General features: G+C 44.3%; 1 protein-coding gene across 3 annotated transcripts in view; it reads left to right on the top strand.

Annotated features, from left to right (window-relative positions):
• LOC119372244 (NADH-ubiquinone oxidoreductase 75 kDa subunit, mitochondrial-like) overlaps positions 1-17539 on the top strand; it is a 171238-nt gene that overhangs the window by 20976 nt on the left and 132723 nt on the right. Inside the window, exon 6 of one of the 3 annotated variants that reach the window (XM_037642717.2) lies at positions 1037-1362. The exons of the other annotated variants lie outside the window; for them this stretch is intronic. Within the exon in view, the coding sequence (XP_037498645.2) occupies positions 1037-1198 (162 nt within the window). The 3' untranslated portion in view covers positions 1199-1362. Of the gene's footprint in view, positions 1-1036; positions 1363-17539 lie in introns of those variants that run through there. 3 annotated transcript variants of the gene reach the window in all.

The raw sequence follows: 17539 nt of genomic DNA, 5'->3' as shown, positions 1-17539 counted from the left end.
TGACTAAGGAAGAAAAAAGAAAATTGAGACTTTCTGACCTTGGCCTATCAAGTGTCGAACATTTCTTACAGTTACTTTCGCCGCAGTACATTGGTGTCGTGAGGGAAAGCATCATAAGAATGGGAAGGGGCTACAAGCTGTTGTGGGACACAACACATTTCGTCCCTTTTAGATGCGAAGTATCTTAAGGCGGAGCTCAATCCGGTGGTGGTGGTGGTGGTGGTGGTGGTGGTGTGCGGCGTGACCACCCTTACTGCGCATGCGCATACCCTCCCCCTTCCCCTCTCCACTTTCCCTCTCCCTTCCCCTCTCCACTTTCCCTCTCCCCTCCCCTTTCCCATCCCCCTCTCCACTCCCCCTCTCCCCTTCCCCTCCCCACTTTCCCTCTCCACTTTCCCTCTCCCCTCCCCCTTTCTACTCTTCCTCTGAAACGCGGGCTAGACATGCCGGAATTCTCTCCTGCGCAACGCCGCGATGAGCTCGAGCGCATGCGCGTCCCCTCCCCTTCTCCCTCCTCTCCTACGCTGCCCCCCTATCGCGCGCCTGTCGACCGCGTTCCCTGCTCGCCCTGTGAGAATTAAAGGCCAGGCTAGATGGAAGATACGACGCGCGTAGCGTCCCTCTTTGCGTTCCACGACGCGAGGTCGGTAGCATGCCCAACGAACGCCAACGGAACGCGATCGTGCAAGTGCTCCGGCTTCGCATCGCCTCATGGTCCCCTTTAGCGGGAGATGGTGTAATTTTTTACACTCGCGTTCATGTGTTGTATAATAACGAGTACCAGTATGATTGCTTATGTCTAAAAACATTACTGGCAATCATGCAGAGCTGTCTATGATGTTTCTGCGGCACTGGGAAACAATAAATGTCACAACACTAGTTGATATGTTCGGTTAATATAATAAAGCTTTTGATAATACAAACTTCTGATAATTTAAAACAAATGCTGGGGTCCCTTCGAGTTTGAATTATCGAGAGTCTACTTTATAATATGTGAAATAAGTATTTGGTAGAAAGGTGTGATCGGATGCTGCAGGTTGTCCGCGCTCTGTCAGAAGCGGTGGGACTGCCTCTGCCCTACAACAGCCTGAGCGAGGTGCGAGGTCGCATGAACGAGGTTGCCCCACACCTGACGTGCTACGGGGAGCGCCAGGAACTGCTCATTTCCGGCGACGACGCTAAGGCCGGCAACGGTTGAGCTGTCTCTTCAGCAACCAATACGACCACAGCTACTGGCGCTGCGCGACTTCTACATGACAGACGTCATCAGCAGGGCGTCGCCCACCATGGCACAATGTGTCCAGGCCGTCGACCAACAGGCCACCAGGCCCTACTGAACCGCTAGCATGTGTTTGTACAGCGGTGAGCACTCTTAGGGTGAACACGCGAGCGCCTGGCCGACGGCTCTGTCGGCGCCGCGTAACGGTCATCGGTGGAAACATTGCGCATGCGCATCATGCGTTCTACGAAATACTCTTTCCACCACGCGCACGCAAGCGTATCCCCGACAAGCATATCTATGACGCAGTGCGCGTGGTGGAAAGAGTGTATCGCAAAGCACATGCTGCGCATGTGCAATGTTTCCAACGATCGCTGTTACGCGGCGCAGATAGTGCCGTCGGCCACGCGCTCGCGTGTTCACCCTAACAGTGCTCACCGCTGCACATAGAGGAGCCCTCGAATTAAAGCTTGCCACTGATTCACCTGCATCCTTTCATTCGCACCACCAATCGACAGAGGTCATGTGACTGACCACAGCTTAATTGTAGAGCTGTGCGAATAGCAATGTTTTGAGTGCGAAGCGAATTCGAATAATGAAATGTGAGTGCGAATCGAATCGAATATTTTTCGAATAGTTGCCGAATATTTCTTTAATACTTTGAAGCGAAATTACAGAAAAAAAAGTTGCAGAGGATCCCTAAGCATATTCTTATGAGACAGCAACATGAAAGCGTTTATTTTGGCTAGGTTGGTGAAGCGCTGGAGGGCTAATGTTTCCTAGTTGTCTTATCAAGAATGAGGCACTGCAGAGGTTTAATTGTATTTATTTACATGATTTGATGCAACCACTGTGGTGTCGACAACACTTTACATGCGAAAGGAAAAGACGCTATGTCCTCCTCTTCCTTCAACTTCTGTGGAGGCCAAACTGATGTGGCGGACAAGGGCACGCTCCCTTCGAGTCCTGAGTTCCTAATCTGCCCCATAGACGTCAATGTATAAGAACATCTGAAATTTGGGGCGCGGAAACTCTTCGACGTCCGATTTTTCGGACTTTCTGCCCATATTTCATGTACAAAACGGCATTAATTAAAGCCCCCACCTGCGCCGCGTCTATCGATAATCTCGTAGGTTCGAAACAGCGCTTTAGTAAATCAATATGTTTGCGGCCGAGTCCGAAAGGCAACTTTGCCGCAATGCCATAATGTGATGGGGTGAAGCATATTGAAAAATCTGAAGGGGCCACTGTCACGGCGCAGTGCGGCGATGTCTTTACGGATAAGCACCGGAAATGCACGGAGGCGTGATGGCGGCAAACGCGCCCAATCCTTATGATAAGCATCTTCAGCTAACTGCTCAGTAGTGCATGTGGCCTGGCGCAGTGGTTCGCGTATAACCCGAACGCGCCGCGCCGCCTATCATGCTGCCTCCATACTGCCGCGTTGTGCGAGACCGGTAAGTGCGCCGCACAGACGCGTTGCCTTCACGAACGAAAGCAGTTCGCCATCGCTGTGCCCGTGTGCGTTCGGGAACTGAGCGGCCATGTCATAACTAGGCCTATCTGAACGAACGCTACCACAGCAAACGCGTGCGTACGGTACGGCAAGCGCCCAGGCAGTGACTGCGTCAGCTCGGTTGGCGATATGCTGCACACAACCAGGAACGATCGGCTTCACGCGGCAGCAAATGCTGCGAATCGGCGGAGATTCGACGGTGCGTGTGCGCCTCATCGCACCGGAGAAAGCCGGACGAGTCGTCCGCTCTTCAGCTACAGTCATTTGCGTTCCGCGTCATCGTTTCCAAACGCTCCATGCGTGAGAGCCGTAATCGCTATTCCGTGCTTTGCTGGTATCAGTGGCGCTCATCACGAGACGCTAATTTGCAAATGGCGGTTGGCACGCAGATGCGGGGTTCGCGGCAGGTACCGAATGTATTCACGAGAGCCTGGGCGCGCACCAACATGCCTAAGTATACTGGGAGGCATTAAAGCTATTTCGGACGTGGCTGTGGCGATTTGGCTGCTTGAGCGGAATAAAAAAGTATGAATTCATTTTTCGGACAACCCGATTTTTCGGACTATTTCGCGGTCTGTAGAGAGTCCGAAAAATCGGACGTTGGCTGTATTTATCTTCCGGAAGTTTGAATAGTTCGAATAGTCAAATTCCGGTGCGAATCGAATCGAATAGCAAACACTATTCGAAAAATATTCGAAAGTTTGAATATTCGCACACCCCTACTAAATTGGCATTCGCACTGGTAAATGCAACCTAGCTGCCCGTCGCCTCATCGAAATGTCTTGACACCACCTTACAGTTCTTCAATAATACACTCATACCTCATTATAACGAAGTCGCATCTAACACGAAAATAGCTTCATTATATCCATACATTCGTTATAAATGTATTGGTAACACTGTATCTATTACACGACCACCCAGGTGAAAACTGGAAATAACTGTTCCCAACTGGGACCAGTTCAACTGGTTTATGGTCAAATTCCCAGTTGGGACCAGTTGCCAACTGGTCCCAGTTGGGACCCACTGGGACCGAATTCCCAACTGGGACCCACTCGCAACTGGTCTCAACTGGGAATTCGACCATAAACCACTTGAATTGGCCCCAGCTGGGACCCACTGACAACTGGTCCCCACTGGGAATCCTGCCATCTGGTCCTAGTTGTTTCCAGTTGCAATTGGGACCAGTTGGCAGTGGGTCCCAGCGGGGGCCAGTGGCTCTTATTGAGATCTCATAAGAGCCAGTTGCCTGTTGCAAATGGTGTCCCATTATGAACTACTGGCTAGTGGTCTGAAGCTGGTCCCAGTAAAAATCCAACCCGATGGGACTAATTATTGCCTGGGGCTCCAGTGCAAGATAAAAAAAGAACCTTGGATACTCATAAAATGTTTATTTTATAAACATTACACAGCACTCAAATTTTTTAGCGTTTTGCGGCAATCCTGAATTTTTTCCGTGAGATTAACGTAGCCGTGACCAATGGGAGAGTGTTGCTGCAAAATAAGAGATAACATATGTTACATGCATGTCTCAGAATAGCCATATCAATTTAATAGATATACACAACAGACCAACCTTCTAAAAGTTCACACTACGAACACTATTGCAGAGATCATGCCGGATGTAATCTGATTTTTTTGAAGTCGCTTACCACTGCGGCAAAAACATAAGAACTATGGGCAGTAAGGCGAAAGCATCTTTGTTTCTATTCGAATGCATGTACCTACAGATGCAACAGGTTCGGGAATATCCATTTGGCAGTGCAAAATATGGGCCCCTTTGCGCTTTCCTTGTAAGTCGCGGATGGAGCTGCAAGTTTGCACGAGTATACTTGATAGTTATTTAGCATGCCGTTCAAAATACAAGTATTGCACGGCACTCGTTTTCTGTGATGCTCCAAAACAAATGGCAGACAATTTGCAAGCACTCCGCACAAGCCTTCGCTTGTATACGTCTCTTCTTGTATTCGTCCATGACCCGTTTTGCGCCACCATTTTATATTTTAACTATGCACCAACTAGCCCAACAACAAATTTTATTGGCCATAAACAAACATATTACAGAGCAGTGCCGAAAGCACTTGTTTACAATGCGGCGTTCCATCGTCTCAACAATCAAAACACTTTGCATTGCATTATATCTACATGTTCTCTAGGATATTGAATACCTAGCACTCGAAGCATAAGTGAGATACGGTTACCTTCAAACAGCTGCATTGCTGACAAGGCGCAGGCAGCACAGCATATGTCAAGTATCATATTGTTTATTATGCGCTTGTTGATGTCATCTTGCGCACAATATGCGGTGTCCAGGTATACGTTAACAACGTCATTTACCGCAAGGGTTAAAGCGTGATCATGGGCGCTAGATGTCGGGACGGAGATGTGCCACTAGGCGTCAACGTGGGCGCGTTCACCTCAAGCGGTGCTATATCTGGCTAACCACAATAGACATGATACAAGCTCTCTTATATCAAAGCACTACAAACAATCAACTGCTTCTGTGACGATACGTTTAACTTTCGTGTTATATCTATATTCTTATACGGGAGGGATCAGCCATCTTTTTTAAAAAATATTTTCGTCCGTTTGTGAAGTGACGGACGTCCAGAACGAGGTTTGTCATCAAAAATTTGCACGAAAACTTTAACACGAAAGCGTTTTATACCGGGGTCCACTAAGATTTTGCTGTTGTATTTCCGTTACGGAAATACGCCAGTGAAATACAAATGACAAAGAGAAAATGACCAGAGAAAGTTTCGTTGATTTAGATGACCAGGGAGTCGAACCCACGAACTCTCGGTCCGCGAAGATAGGTTCCAGGCGCCCTACCCATTGCGCTACCGACGCTCATGAATGAGGCTTCACAAACGCGCCTTATATCTCTAACACCTTCTCCCTCTCAAAGGGACCTTGGTTGCGGGGGGGGGGGGGATGTTGCCGTCACTGTCAGCGTCTAACGAGCGCTGACAGTGAGCGCTGCGGTAGTTTCAGCTTTCCGTTCAGCGAGGGACACGCCAGCGGGAAACGGAACGCCTTCCCACGTTCACGGCTCAAGCTATGAACTCTGCCTTTGGCGTTACTGAGGTGCTGCGTGGTATATGCATGAGCGTAGGCGTATACGTTACCCTGTTAATTACTTCAGCTACCACAAGGGTAAATCATTGTCTTTGGCGTTAGTCTTCGGGATGGAGATGTGCCACTAGGCGTCAACATGGGTGCATCCACGTCAAACGGTGCTATAGCTGCCAAGCACCAATAGACATTTTGCAAGCTCTCATACATCAATGTACAATAAACAATCATCTGTACTCCGGTGAAGACGCGGTTCACTTTCGTCTTATACCGACTTCTTATGACGGATAACGATGTTTTTCTTAAAGAGAAAACCGCTCATACCCTCGTGTTCTTCCCATCGAAACGTCGTTGTAAACAGGGTTTAATATCACAATAGTAGCCGATTTGCCAGTTTGCCGGAACAAGAAACAAAATTTCACAGCTGCCCGCTCTTCACTTCAATTGGCCATCACGAAAAAAAAAGAAAAGAAACGCCGAGCGCGCGAAACTGATTTGACGAAAAAAATCACTGTGCCCATAGAAAACCTTCGTGGGAGTAGCCACCAGTTGCAATGTACTTGAAAGGAGTTGTATGACGCTCGCATAGCGGGATAGCGGGAATAGCGCCGCTCCGGCCATCGCGGCGCTATTCCGGCTACTTTTGGATACCCCCTCGTATTTATTAAGGCGAAAGCCTTAGTTGCCTCAACAAACGCGAAAATTGACCGTCGGCGTCCAGCGGTGTCGGCGTCAACATGAATTATTCGAAAAATAATCACGTGACGACGTCACATACCGTGACGCCACGTGATAACGTCGATCATCACCTGACACGATCGCTTGGCCTTAGGTGGACCGATCACTGAGGCAGTGTGAAACCAGGTGAGGTGCAGAAAGCTTGCAAGGCCTCCGATCCTGAAGGCAGTGCAAAAGCCACGTTAGGTGCAGACAGCACATCCCATAGGGGATTATGGCGGCGCACAGGGGGCGTTCTGTGAAAGCGCCTGTACATCGAATGCGAAAAAAAAAGAAGATGGCCTTCGCCTTCGAGTCGTTTTAAGCGAATGCATGAGGGACCTTGTGAATTTATTACGATCAATGTAAGTCATAATTTCTCATTAATAGCTATAGCTTAGATATTATAGTATAGTTTTAAAGTATTAAGTATAGTTTCAAAAACTGATGAGTAGCCAGAAATTAATTCCTCCGGCCGCCTGATTCCTGACATATTCTAGTAATGGGTGTCTACCATGGTACGCGATCTCTGTACGCCTCGGCAGATTCCTACGAAGCCTTCCTCAGTTTTACCCTTCCGAACGCTGACCGACAGATATGGGTGAGCGACTCTTAAGCGGCAATATTTAGTGCCCTCCGCTGCAGCCCCCCAGAATGACCGATTCGTAAAGAGAGCTCGCAAAAACGCTTTTTGGTAGCCATGTGGTAGCGTCGCCTTAATGGTGTTATCGGCATCATGTTGTAATAATGAACGTCGTTATAGGCTGATTAACCAAGAAAGCTAGACTAGTTGGTTCTAATGCATTTTCTGTGACATAACGTTACCAGCGCGAAAAACATAAAGGAAAGAAAAATCCGGCAGATTACACACATTGTAGGAATCGATGTAACGCGAAGCAGTCAGCGAGGAGCTGCATACAACGCATTGTTTAGCTTTCAAGCAAATCAAGGCATTATGGGAGAAATTATGAAGCAGTACTGTTAATAATGACAGATAGTGATTGGTTACGAAAAAATTATTTCATCCATATTATGACATTAGGGTGCAAGCTAGTGATCGTTGATGAGCTACTTTATCAAATGTATGTTTGCAAAGTAAAAAAAAAATATGTCGGTTACAATGTTACTATCAAGATTTGAGTAGAGCTAGGTCATGTAGAAATGAAGCTAGTTGGGAGTCGCACCATAGACCCTTATGAAAGCCATGTTGTGACAGATGGAAAAAGCTATTGCTGTCCAAAAAATTCATGACGTGAAAATATGATGTGTTCGATGATTTTGCAAACGACACCAGTGATGGATATGGGACGATGGGCGATTGGCAGTTACCTATGATTTGTAGACTGGAACTACCTTGCTCTTTTTCCACTCGTCTGGAAGAGTGCCTGGTAGTGATGGTTGTGAGAACAGCAGGTTTAGATTCATGGCAGAGATCTGTACTTAATTGACATTTTTTAAAACCTTCGAGGTGATTTCATCAGCACTGGCTGATGAGGATAACTTAATTATGACTGTCACTTAGTGCGGATATTCTCACTGGTGAAAAAATAACATCAGGCATTGAAGGCATGACAGGAGCAGCAAATGCAAAAAATGCATGAGAGGTTCGCTTGTAAAAACATACAAACAGAATTAAACATACTGCCACAGTCTAGGTGGGATAAAATGTCACAGTCCTTAGAAATTCTGATGCCAAGGGATGAGTTAGGGTTGGTTATCTGCCAGAATTTGTTGGGGTTATTACTAAGCATTCAGGGCCAGACCTACCCCGAATGTTTGTTTTGTATATAAATTTTGAAAAGTATTATAAACCCATTGTTTTCTATATATCAACAAGAAATAATGCACTTAAGCCAATCTAATAACTTATAAATATGTGATCCTGGAAACTTCTGAATGCTTGGATTCCTGATCTCGAGTGGTATAGCCACCATTAGCATCTTGAAGTATTTTTGCCTAATTTACAATAACTCAAGATTAGATAAACCTTTTCCAGTATGTAAGCAGCATTCTTGCCTTTTATAAGTCCAGATTCACATATTCATGTTCAATTTTTCCCTAAGTGATTTTGCTGTGCTCCATATCTAATGTACCTGAGATCATAAGTCCAAAATTGTCGTGATCACACTTGTTTTTTTGCAAAAATCTGCAAGGCGGCTTTACTGCAAGGTTGTTTTCCAACCAAAAGCTCTCCGTCGCAGACTGGTTTTCTCGCTCATGGTACTTTTACCGCTCCTAATTCCAGTGAAGGCACGCGAGTACGACAAAACGACCTCTTTCCCCAACAATTACTGTGGGGCCGCCTCGTACGAACCCTCAGCCTTCGCTAGGTGGACAAGGCACCCGTCGTTCGTAAGAAAAAAAAAGGGGGGGGGGGAGGTAGAGAAGCAAAAACAGAATAAGCGAGAAAAGCAGTCAGGGATTGAGAATTTTCGATTGGAAAACAACCTTGCAGGAAAGCCGCCTTGCAGATTTTTGCAAATGGTCCATTCTAGAGAAATTCGTTTTATGACTGAAAACTTCAATTCAACCCTTCTGGCATCAAACCATATTGCAGCTGCACTCCATTCGAAATCTCCATTGCATATTTAAATCATATGAATGTTTAAGTGCCAGTCACACACATGCCATATGAAATCACGCACATGAGGGCTTGCGCAGCTTTATGCTTCGAATAATAAACCAATGAGGAGGTGTCATCAATCCTGCTGGATACATGCTTCATGCTCGCATATTTGTTTTGACTCGCTGTCATAACTGTTGCTACCTGCTCTACCCTTAACTTTTTGTGAAGTAACATATATAGCGTTAATGTGTAGCCCAGATCCACATGTTTAATAAATGCTTTTCTGTAGCCTAGCCCCTATAGGTCTCTTGACAAGTTTCTGAGCTTCACTGGAGGATGAAAATGTTATGCGGTGAATCACACAAAATGTGTTGAGGTGAAGCATTTTTGCTGTGCAGTGAAGTATACTAAGAAGGGCACTGTCACGGCCGAGGAAGTACACCAGAGGTCTTTATGCAAGCTTACTTGGAAGATAACGAAGAAACTCAAAAAGAAGTTGCGAACCACGCAGTGTGTGATGGAACGGAAGATAAGAGGTGTAACATTAACATATATCTAGCAAGAGAGCAGAGTGGACTCTGGAGAACAAACAGCTAGGGGCAGCTGACGACATTCTAGCTGAAATTCAGAGAAAAAAAGTGGATATGGGCAGGTCAAGTCATGTGGGGGACGGATAATTGACGATCAGTCAGAGCGACGGATTGGATATTAGGAGATGGGAAACATATATAACAGAGGATGTCAGAAGTTTGGATGGTATGATACGAAATTAAGAAATTGTGAGGCATACAATGGCTCTCGCAGCTAATTGGAGCTAAATTAAAGAAGCCCTACAGGGGACATAAAATAGGCTGACTATGATGAAACCTTACATGCGTTGTCTCTAGTCGTAGTACAATCCAGTGGGACGCCTGATAACTGTATGTTACTCATCAGGCATTCAGAACTGCTATTGATTTGGTTATCTAAGTTCTCAATATTACCGTCTCTGTTTGAATTTCTCCCTTGCGATGACTCATTCACTCGCACCTTCCCTACACATCCGAGCGAAAACAACAATGTAATTATGCAATGAGCTACACTATTATAAATTATAATTGTAGTGACATATAATTGTCAAGTGGTCTTTACAGTAACATAAGTAATTATGCAGTGAAGCAATGCCGGTGTGCCTTGTAAGCACAGTTAAATACTTTAATTGTTTAATTTGCAGCGTGTATAAACTATGTCTTGCATAAGATCTGTCTAGATGTAAAGACCACACTCAAGGTGTGCTGTGAGTAGTTTCTGCAGCCGCAAGCAATATTTACAGAGAACTTTGCCGGCTTCTCTGCATCAACTTTCGTTGTGCAAGTGAAGATTTACTGATGTGCACTTTATGTAGACATGTGACCGCACTGCAAATTAAAAATCATCCGCAGTACTAATTAAACAATACTAATCTTGCAGTTCCTACAAATCCGTTTCTCTCAGAAATGTATCTAAGGCTTTTTTTACCAAATAGCTAGCGTTCTGAAACTTTTGTCCTTTCTTTTCAGTTTTAGAAGTGCTGGCATGCATTTTACTTTCTGGCAAGAGTGGTATCTCAAGTTTTCTTTCAATTATAGAAGCGATACTTATCAGATGTAGAGATTCTGCTCCTATACTTGACTCTGAAATGAAAGACTCCCACAGCTTGAGGAACACTTGTCTGGAATGTGCTTGGTAGCACACGCTGCAGGTGTAATACTGAATACATCCTTTTTTAGGAGGGAATGAAACAGCGCTGTTGATGAAATAGAGAGAAGGCAAAGGACAAAACATGTGTCTGTCATTTTCACCCCATTTTTTTCTTTATGGTAAAGAAACTGCACGGCTTAATTCAGTCCATGTAAATGCAGCACAGCCCCATCTTGAAGCAGGATACTGTATATTTTTTTTGTAAAGCAGGCAGGGCTGCAATAAAGCTAGAGCTTGACTGAAGCCAAAGACGCAGGATGTTTTAGCCCTATTGTGTATCAGAAGATGCTTGCCATAGACACATGCTAAAAAATGATTGAATGGATTAGTCATAAATAACAATAGGAAATAATTATACTCAGCAGGGCATAAACGCATGCAGTATTGCTCCTCACCTTGGTGCTGGTTTTGATCTGTTTCTCTGTTGATGCAACCACATAATTCTGATCAACATACAAAAAACCCCACTAACAATTTGTCACCTAGGCCATACTCCCTCCAGGGCTTGTTTCATTGTACTTTTACCGTACAGAAGAAAGTTTGTTTTTCTGTGCTGTTTCATAAAACATGGCTAGAACTGTACACAGACTACGCATGCACCCCTGGCATCAACAAAACCATAGAGGAAATTAAGGCACGAATAGCAGTTTATTTTAAGGCACACAAGAATGTCACATTCTATTTTGAAGCTGACAGATATGAGATCGAGGAAATCAACATTTTTTGTACATAATGTGAACGAATCACAAAATTTATTGTTTTTACGAGCTCGTTCAGCAAGAAGGCAAGAGTGTAGGTGCGTCAGTGATTTGCGTAGCATGGTAAACAAATAATGGAATAAAAGACACATTGAAGGTAGGCTTGTTACGAGCCACTTTGTGGTGTTTTTCCAGGAACACATGCTTTCTTAGCACCTTTGCCGTACCAAGAATGTAGTTCCAAACAAGGCACTCAGTATGTAAGGCTTCAAAAGTATGGGTGCTTTTTAGGTACTGTGGGGACCTCTTCACGGAGAGGACAACAATAAATCTAGCTGCGGCAAGATACAGTGTCTGCCATATTTTAAATGACAATGAACCTTCTCCTGCTACCTGCAGCGATATGTGAAGCACGATACAATTAAAGCACATATCTTTTACTTTCAGTTCAATACATGTGGCAAGCCAGCTTTCAGAATTGAGTCATTGTAATACATTGATTTCATATATTAAGCACTCTCGTGCAAAGCAAATAGAAGTAGAAATGGGCCAAGCATGCAGCACTGAGACTCTCGAGCTACTCATCAGGAGGCACGCATGCAGAACAAAAAATAATATGTGCATTTTAAAGACACCCTTCTTTGTGTTGGAATATCATGCATGCAACCATCAGCCATCTATTATTATTTTTTTGTTGGTGGGCTAATACTTTTCGTAGGAATCTGGCGGGCAGAGATAAGGTGGAGCTAACGTTCCTATTTTGCGTGCACCTTTAGTACTCTGTGGGATTTCCTCCTCAAAGGTGGTTGAATATGAGCCTGAGCTAACGCTCGTGCACTTTGCTGACATAATTTCTTTCTTAAGGAAGAATCTAGCTTGTCATCTTGCTTTTTCGTCATGCTGTTGACACACTCTCTCTTTCTCACAATTTCTTTTACAGGATGATAGCTATAACGCGAACTCAAGGAAACGACACAAGGCACACAAAGAGGAGCGTCCTTGTCCTGAATTCGTGCTACAGCTATCATCATGAGATACTAACTAGCCCAAGCGTCCACCCTTCTTTTACAGCTCACAAAATGCCCACCTTACATCATGTCATCATCTTCATGCATGTCACAGCACACCAGACATTTCGAGACACAGAAGTTTCTCGGTGAGGTAGCATTCGAATCCACACACCAATGATTTGAAGATGAGTGTCGTAACCACTCAGCTATCCAGGCATGCTAGTAGAGCATACCATAGCCTTTTATAGTACAGCGTAGGAAGGGGGCGGGAAAGGGAAGTGAGGAACAGGGAAAGGAGGAGGAGAGAGAGTAAAGCATAGCATAGAAAGAATGAGAGAGAAGTGCTGAAGGAGAAAGATTCAAGAAGAGAGAGAGAAAGGCGAAGAGAAAAAAAATTAATGAAAAAATGAGACGAAAAACAGAGAGAAGAGAGAAAATTAAATAAAGAGAGGAAGGAAAAAAAGTGAAAACTGAAGAGAAACAAAGAAGGCCGCCAAGTTCCGCACTTCCTTCTGGCTTGGCACTACTAGTGCAAATATGTCTTAATTTTTTGTTAGCTTGTTTTAATCTTTGAAGGTGCACAATTCTGCTGTGGATGATGTGAAAACAACACATGGGCACTGGTCACAGGGGTCTCAAACACGTGTCCCGCGGACCTTGAGCGACTCAGCCCGCACATGACTGTCTTCATCCTCATCATAAAACAGCTCACACACAAAATAAGAAGGAAGAACTGATGACACGAGTGCTTCCTTCTTTTGTATTTGTGTGTGTGTGCTGTTTTATGATGAAGTTCGACCAACTCGCGCAAATAGCTACCTTGATATTTTACCCTAACTAAAAAGTCATCTCTCTGGTTGAGGATGACTGATGAGCACCTGTGTTTGACCGCGAGGATCGTCTCTGCACGAGAAGCTAATGCGGACATTTCTTCTCTCATCACAGCTAAGCTTTGCGAGGCATCAAGCCAGCGTGTTTACAACTTCAGCAGTTATTTTGTACTTCGCAAGGAAGAAAGTTGTGTGACTTTGCTAAATGGTACTCACACAATTTTCTCGCCTGTTGCACCTGATAACGCTTTGTTTGGGTAAGCTACACAGACGTGACTGGTCTCAAGCATTTGTTCCTAGAGCACTCCATGCAGACAAAACAAAAACGTGGAGTAAAAACTTTTTATTTTGTAGTTTTAGCCATTCTGAAAGTCGATATCGTCATCTTTCTCGAATCTTGATGACAAATCTCCTTCAGAAATGACCCATATATGAGATATGGGAAAAGGCTTTCTTTTAAGTGACAATACTTGACATTTTGCCTCCCCCCCCTCCAAATGAGGTGTTGAAGTTTATTGACATGAAGTAAATACAGATCGATTGGAAACACTGCATGGTCCCTTAGCCGAAGGCTAGTATTGGGGCCATTTACAGACATGTAATTACTGAAATGTAAATTTACAGACATGTAATTGATAGTTTCGATCGTCAATGACAATACGAAAAATTAGCAATAGCAGCAAAAAAAAGGAAAAAAAAACAAAACAAAAATATAACAGACAGAATATATAGTATAGAACAAGGAGACATGTCATTTTTAACCTAAGTGTGGTAAGCATAACATTGACAGAGGGAAAAAGCAAGAAAAAAAATATGTATGTATGTATCTACAGGTTGCGCACGTGACATAAGTGTCTATACATGCCCGAATGACATCTGCTGTAGAATTACTTTTTTAAACCAGAGTGAAACGTTCTTGCTTTGTTTTCCCTCAAGTGGTACGTCGTTCTATATTTTTATACCAATAGCTTCCACTAGTGTCTAGCCATATAAATTTCTAGCCAATGGTATATTAAAGCTGCCAATTTTTTTGTTTCTTGTTGGACGATTGGGCACACGCAATATTGGTATGTTCAAGGGATAGTTGTCCTTAATTATACTACTAATGCACTTCGCCATACTTATTTTGCCTAAGAAATGGAATGGTATGATTTGTAGTTTAGCAAAAATTGGTTTACTTGCTTCACTTCCCCGCGAGAAATTAATAGATCGGATGGCTTGTTTCTGTAGACGTTGAACAGCTTCTAGGTACGCATTGAATGTCCATGCCCATGACTCAATACAGTACGTTAGGTGAGATTGGAAAAATGAAAAAAACAAGATGCGGAGAATGTTTCTTGGAAAATGTTCCCGTGCCTGAAAGACCAAAACAACCACATGCCAACTTTGAACAAAGAGCTTCCATGTGACGCTGCCAATTTAGATGGTGATCGAGAATAACGCCAAGATAGATATATCGGTAAGTGCGTTTGAGTGGGCATTGATTTATATGCAGTGAGACACAATCATTACAGATAATTTTTGAACGTGAGTGGAAAGCGGTATATTTAGTTTTTGTAGTATTAATGGTTAGTTTAGTGGCAACGAACCATTCGGAAACAATAGCAAGCTCGATTTGGGCTTCTTCCTCTAGTTCCTTGATGTTGTCACCTGTAATTATCAAAGCGGTGTCATCAGCGTACATTGATATATGAGCGAATTGTAAAGTTTGGGGCAAGTCATTTATATAAACTGTGAAAAACAGGGGACTAAGTACTGAACCCTGCATACTCTTGTAATAAGATGCTGAGGGTATGATGTTATGTTGTTTATATGTATGATTTGATTTCGATTATCAAAATAACTGGAAAAATAAACAAGTTCACTGTTGCAAAACCCGTAAGCACTTAACTTATTGAGTGAGATGCCATGATCGACGGTGTGGAAAGCCTTTTTTAAATCAAGAAAAATAACTGCCACTAGTTGGCTATTATGAAGAGCGGTGTTTATTGTCTGTGTTAATAAATGTCTGCACTGGCCCGGCCTTCGCAGGACTAAATTTTGTGATTGCGGCCCGCTAGCTCAGGCGAGTTTGAGACTCCTGGTTTGCTTCTAATGGTGGGCTTTCTTATAAAGTTGGTTGCAAGATGGTGCTGTGGCGTGTATTCCTTCTTCTTGTGTTCTCTTTTTTTCGTGCTGTCCATTTTAACATGTATAAAATGCATCCATGTGCAGACTTAAAACTGCTCAGCATGACAGTTGATAAGCAACACAGGTGACACGAGGACAAGCGCAGACTTCCAACTGAAATTTAACACAACACAATATATAGCCTACACCCAAGATAAGAACAACATGCTTATGCTAGAAACAAATAACAAGAAGTGAAGGATGATAGTGCAGTGAAACTAAAAAAACAACTAAGGGCGGAATGCCACATGAAAATGAATCCAGGTAAGCGAGTTCTTTATCAGATAGGAATATTGAAGGTTTACTGACACTGCTTCCTTTAGCTATTCTTACAACCTCAATGCCATTATGAAGGTGAGCTGCAAGAGCTTGTTTTCTCAAACAGAGACTGGCAACTACATTCTGAACAATGAGAAGCCAAAGAACCATCCCTACCACATTTTTTACTTTTTGACAATGTTTCTGTAATGGTATATTTAGGCATCTACCTCTTTGACCAACGTAGCTGTGTTCACAGGACAAAGGCACGCTGTAAACGACGCCTATTACGCAGTCAACAAACTTTTTACGGTGCATAACTTGGCAATGGCTCGAAGGTCCTTCTACGACTCTAGTTCGAACGCATTACTGAGATTGCTTATTCGGTGCTTTGGTCAAACAGGCAGGTTCCTAAGCATGTGATTGCAGTGGCAAAAAGTAAAAAAATGTGGGTAGCGACGTTATGGATAGAGACGTTTTTATGGCTTCTCATTATTAGAAATATGGTTGCCAACCTCTGTTCAAGAAAACACTCGTGAGTTCTTGTGGCTCACCCTCATGATGGCACCAGCAACCTTCATTATTCTTATCTGATAAAGGACTGGCTTATCTGGATTCATTTAGCATGTGCTGTACCGGCTTTCTTGTTTTTTTTTTACGGTCTCACTGTGCTTTGATGCTTGACCTCTTTTTTTTTTCATAAACATGCTTATGCTAAACAACATGCTTATGCTATAGCATAAGCATGTTGTTTTAATCTTGGGTGTAGGCAATATATTTGTGAGTTGTGATAAATTTCAGTTGGATATCAGCGCTAGTCCTCGTCTCACCTGCATTGCTGTGTCTACTTTCGCGCTGAGCAGTTTTAAGTATGGAATACCAACTAGCCCGCTACCACACGTTGCTCCGTGCGTAGAACCCGTGGGGTGCGAGCCGCATGCTCTTACGAGCAACGTGATGGTGACGAAGTCGAATGTTTTGTCACATAGAACTATCAGTCGTGTAGCCGTGGATGCGAATAGTGAGGCTTGCGCATGCGGTGACCAATACGGGTGTCACATAGGCACTTTCTGTTGAAATCGAAATTCTGGACCGTGATTGACTTGCCTCCGCATCTAGCGCAAATAAGTAAATCGCGATTAGAAAACTTGGACTGGATCGACATCGAAATTACATCGTGTGATGCCCGTACTATGAAATCGAGGCTGGTCAACGGCTTTTCTGAACGACGAAGTGGTTTAAGTACCGTGCATTTAACAGCTCAGCCACGGCGAGTTCGATGCCATTACGCCTACAAAATTAGGAACTGACAAAGGTGCCGGCAGCCGGCAGAGCAGGCTCCACGGGATACTGCCGGCACTTCGTCTCAATTGGCTGGCTGCAGTCATGTGACCGAACTGCCGGTATTTCTGCTTTGGCAGTGTCTAGCGTGTCACGTGCGCCCCAGTGACACGGGCACACCACGGACGCTGGCACGGACGGGCGCCTGCCCCGAAGGGGCAGGTGCGCGGGCTAAAGAGCGCGTGACGGAGACCCTGCCAACCGGCCATTGAGCGTTAGCGAAGTGGCCGCACTAATCTTGGGAAAACTAATCTTGGCGAAGCCAAGATTAGTTTTCCGCGCCCGAAGGGCGCAGAGGGCCTTCACTGAGCAACAGGAAAATGTACTAAACCTCTCGAAGCCAGGCAAAGCGCCTCAGTGACACGGGCATCATGCACAATGCCATGATCTGCTGTGCCGGCACTACCCCACTAAAGCAGAA

This window comes from Rhipicephalus sanguineus, chromosome 10, assembly GCF_013339695.2.
Source record: "Rhipicephalus sanguineus isolate Rsan-2018 chromosome 10, BIME_Rsan_1.4, whole genome shotgun sequence".
Classification (NCBI taxonomy): Eukaryota; Metazoa; Arthropoda; class Arachnida; order Ixodida; family Ixodidae; genus Rhipicephalus; species Rhipicephalus sanguineus.
This window is presented reverse-complemented; position numbering and strand designations above follow the sequence as displayed.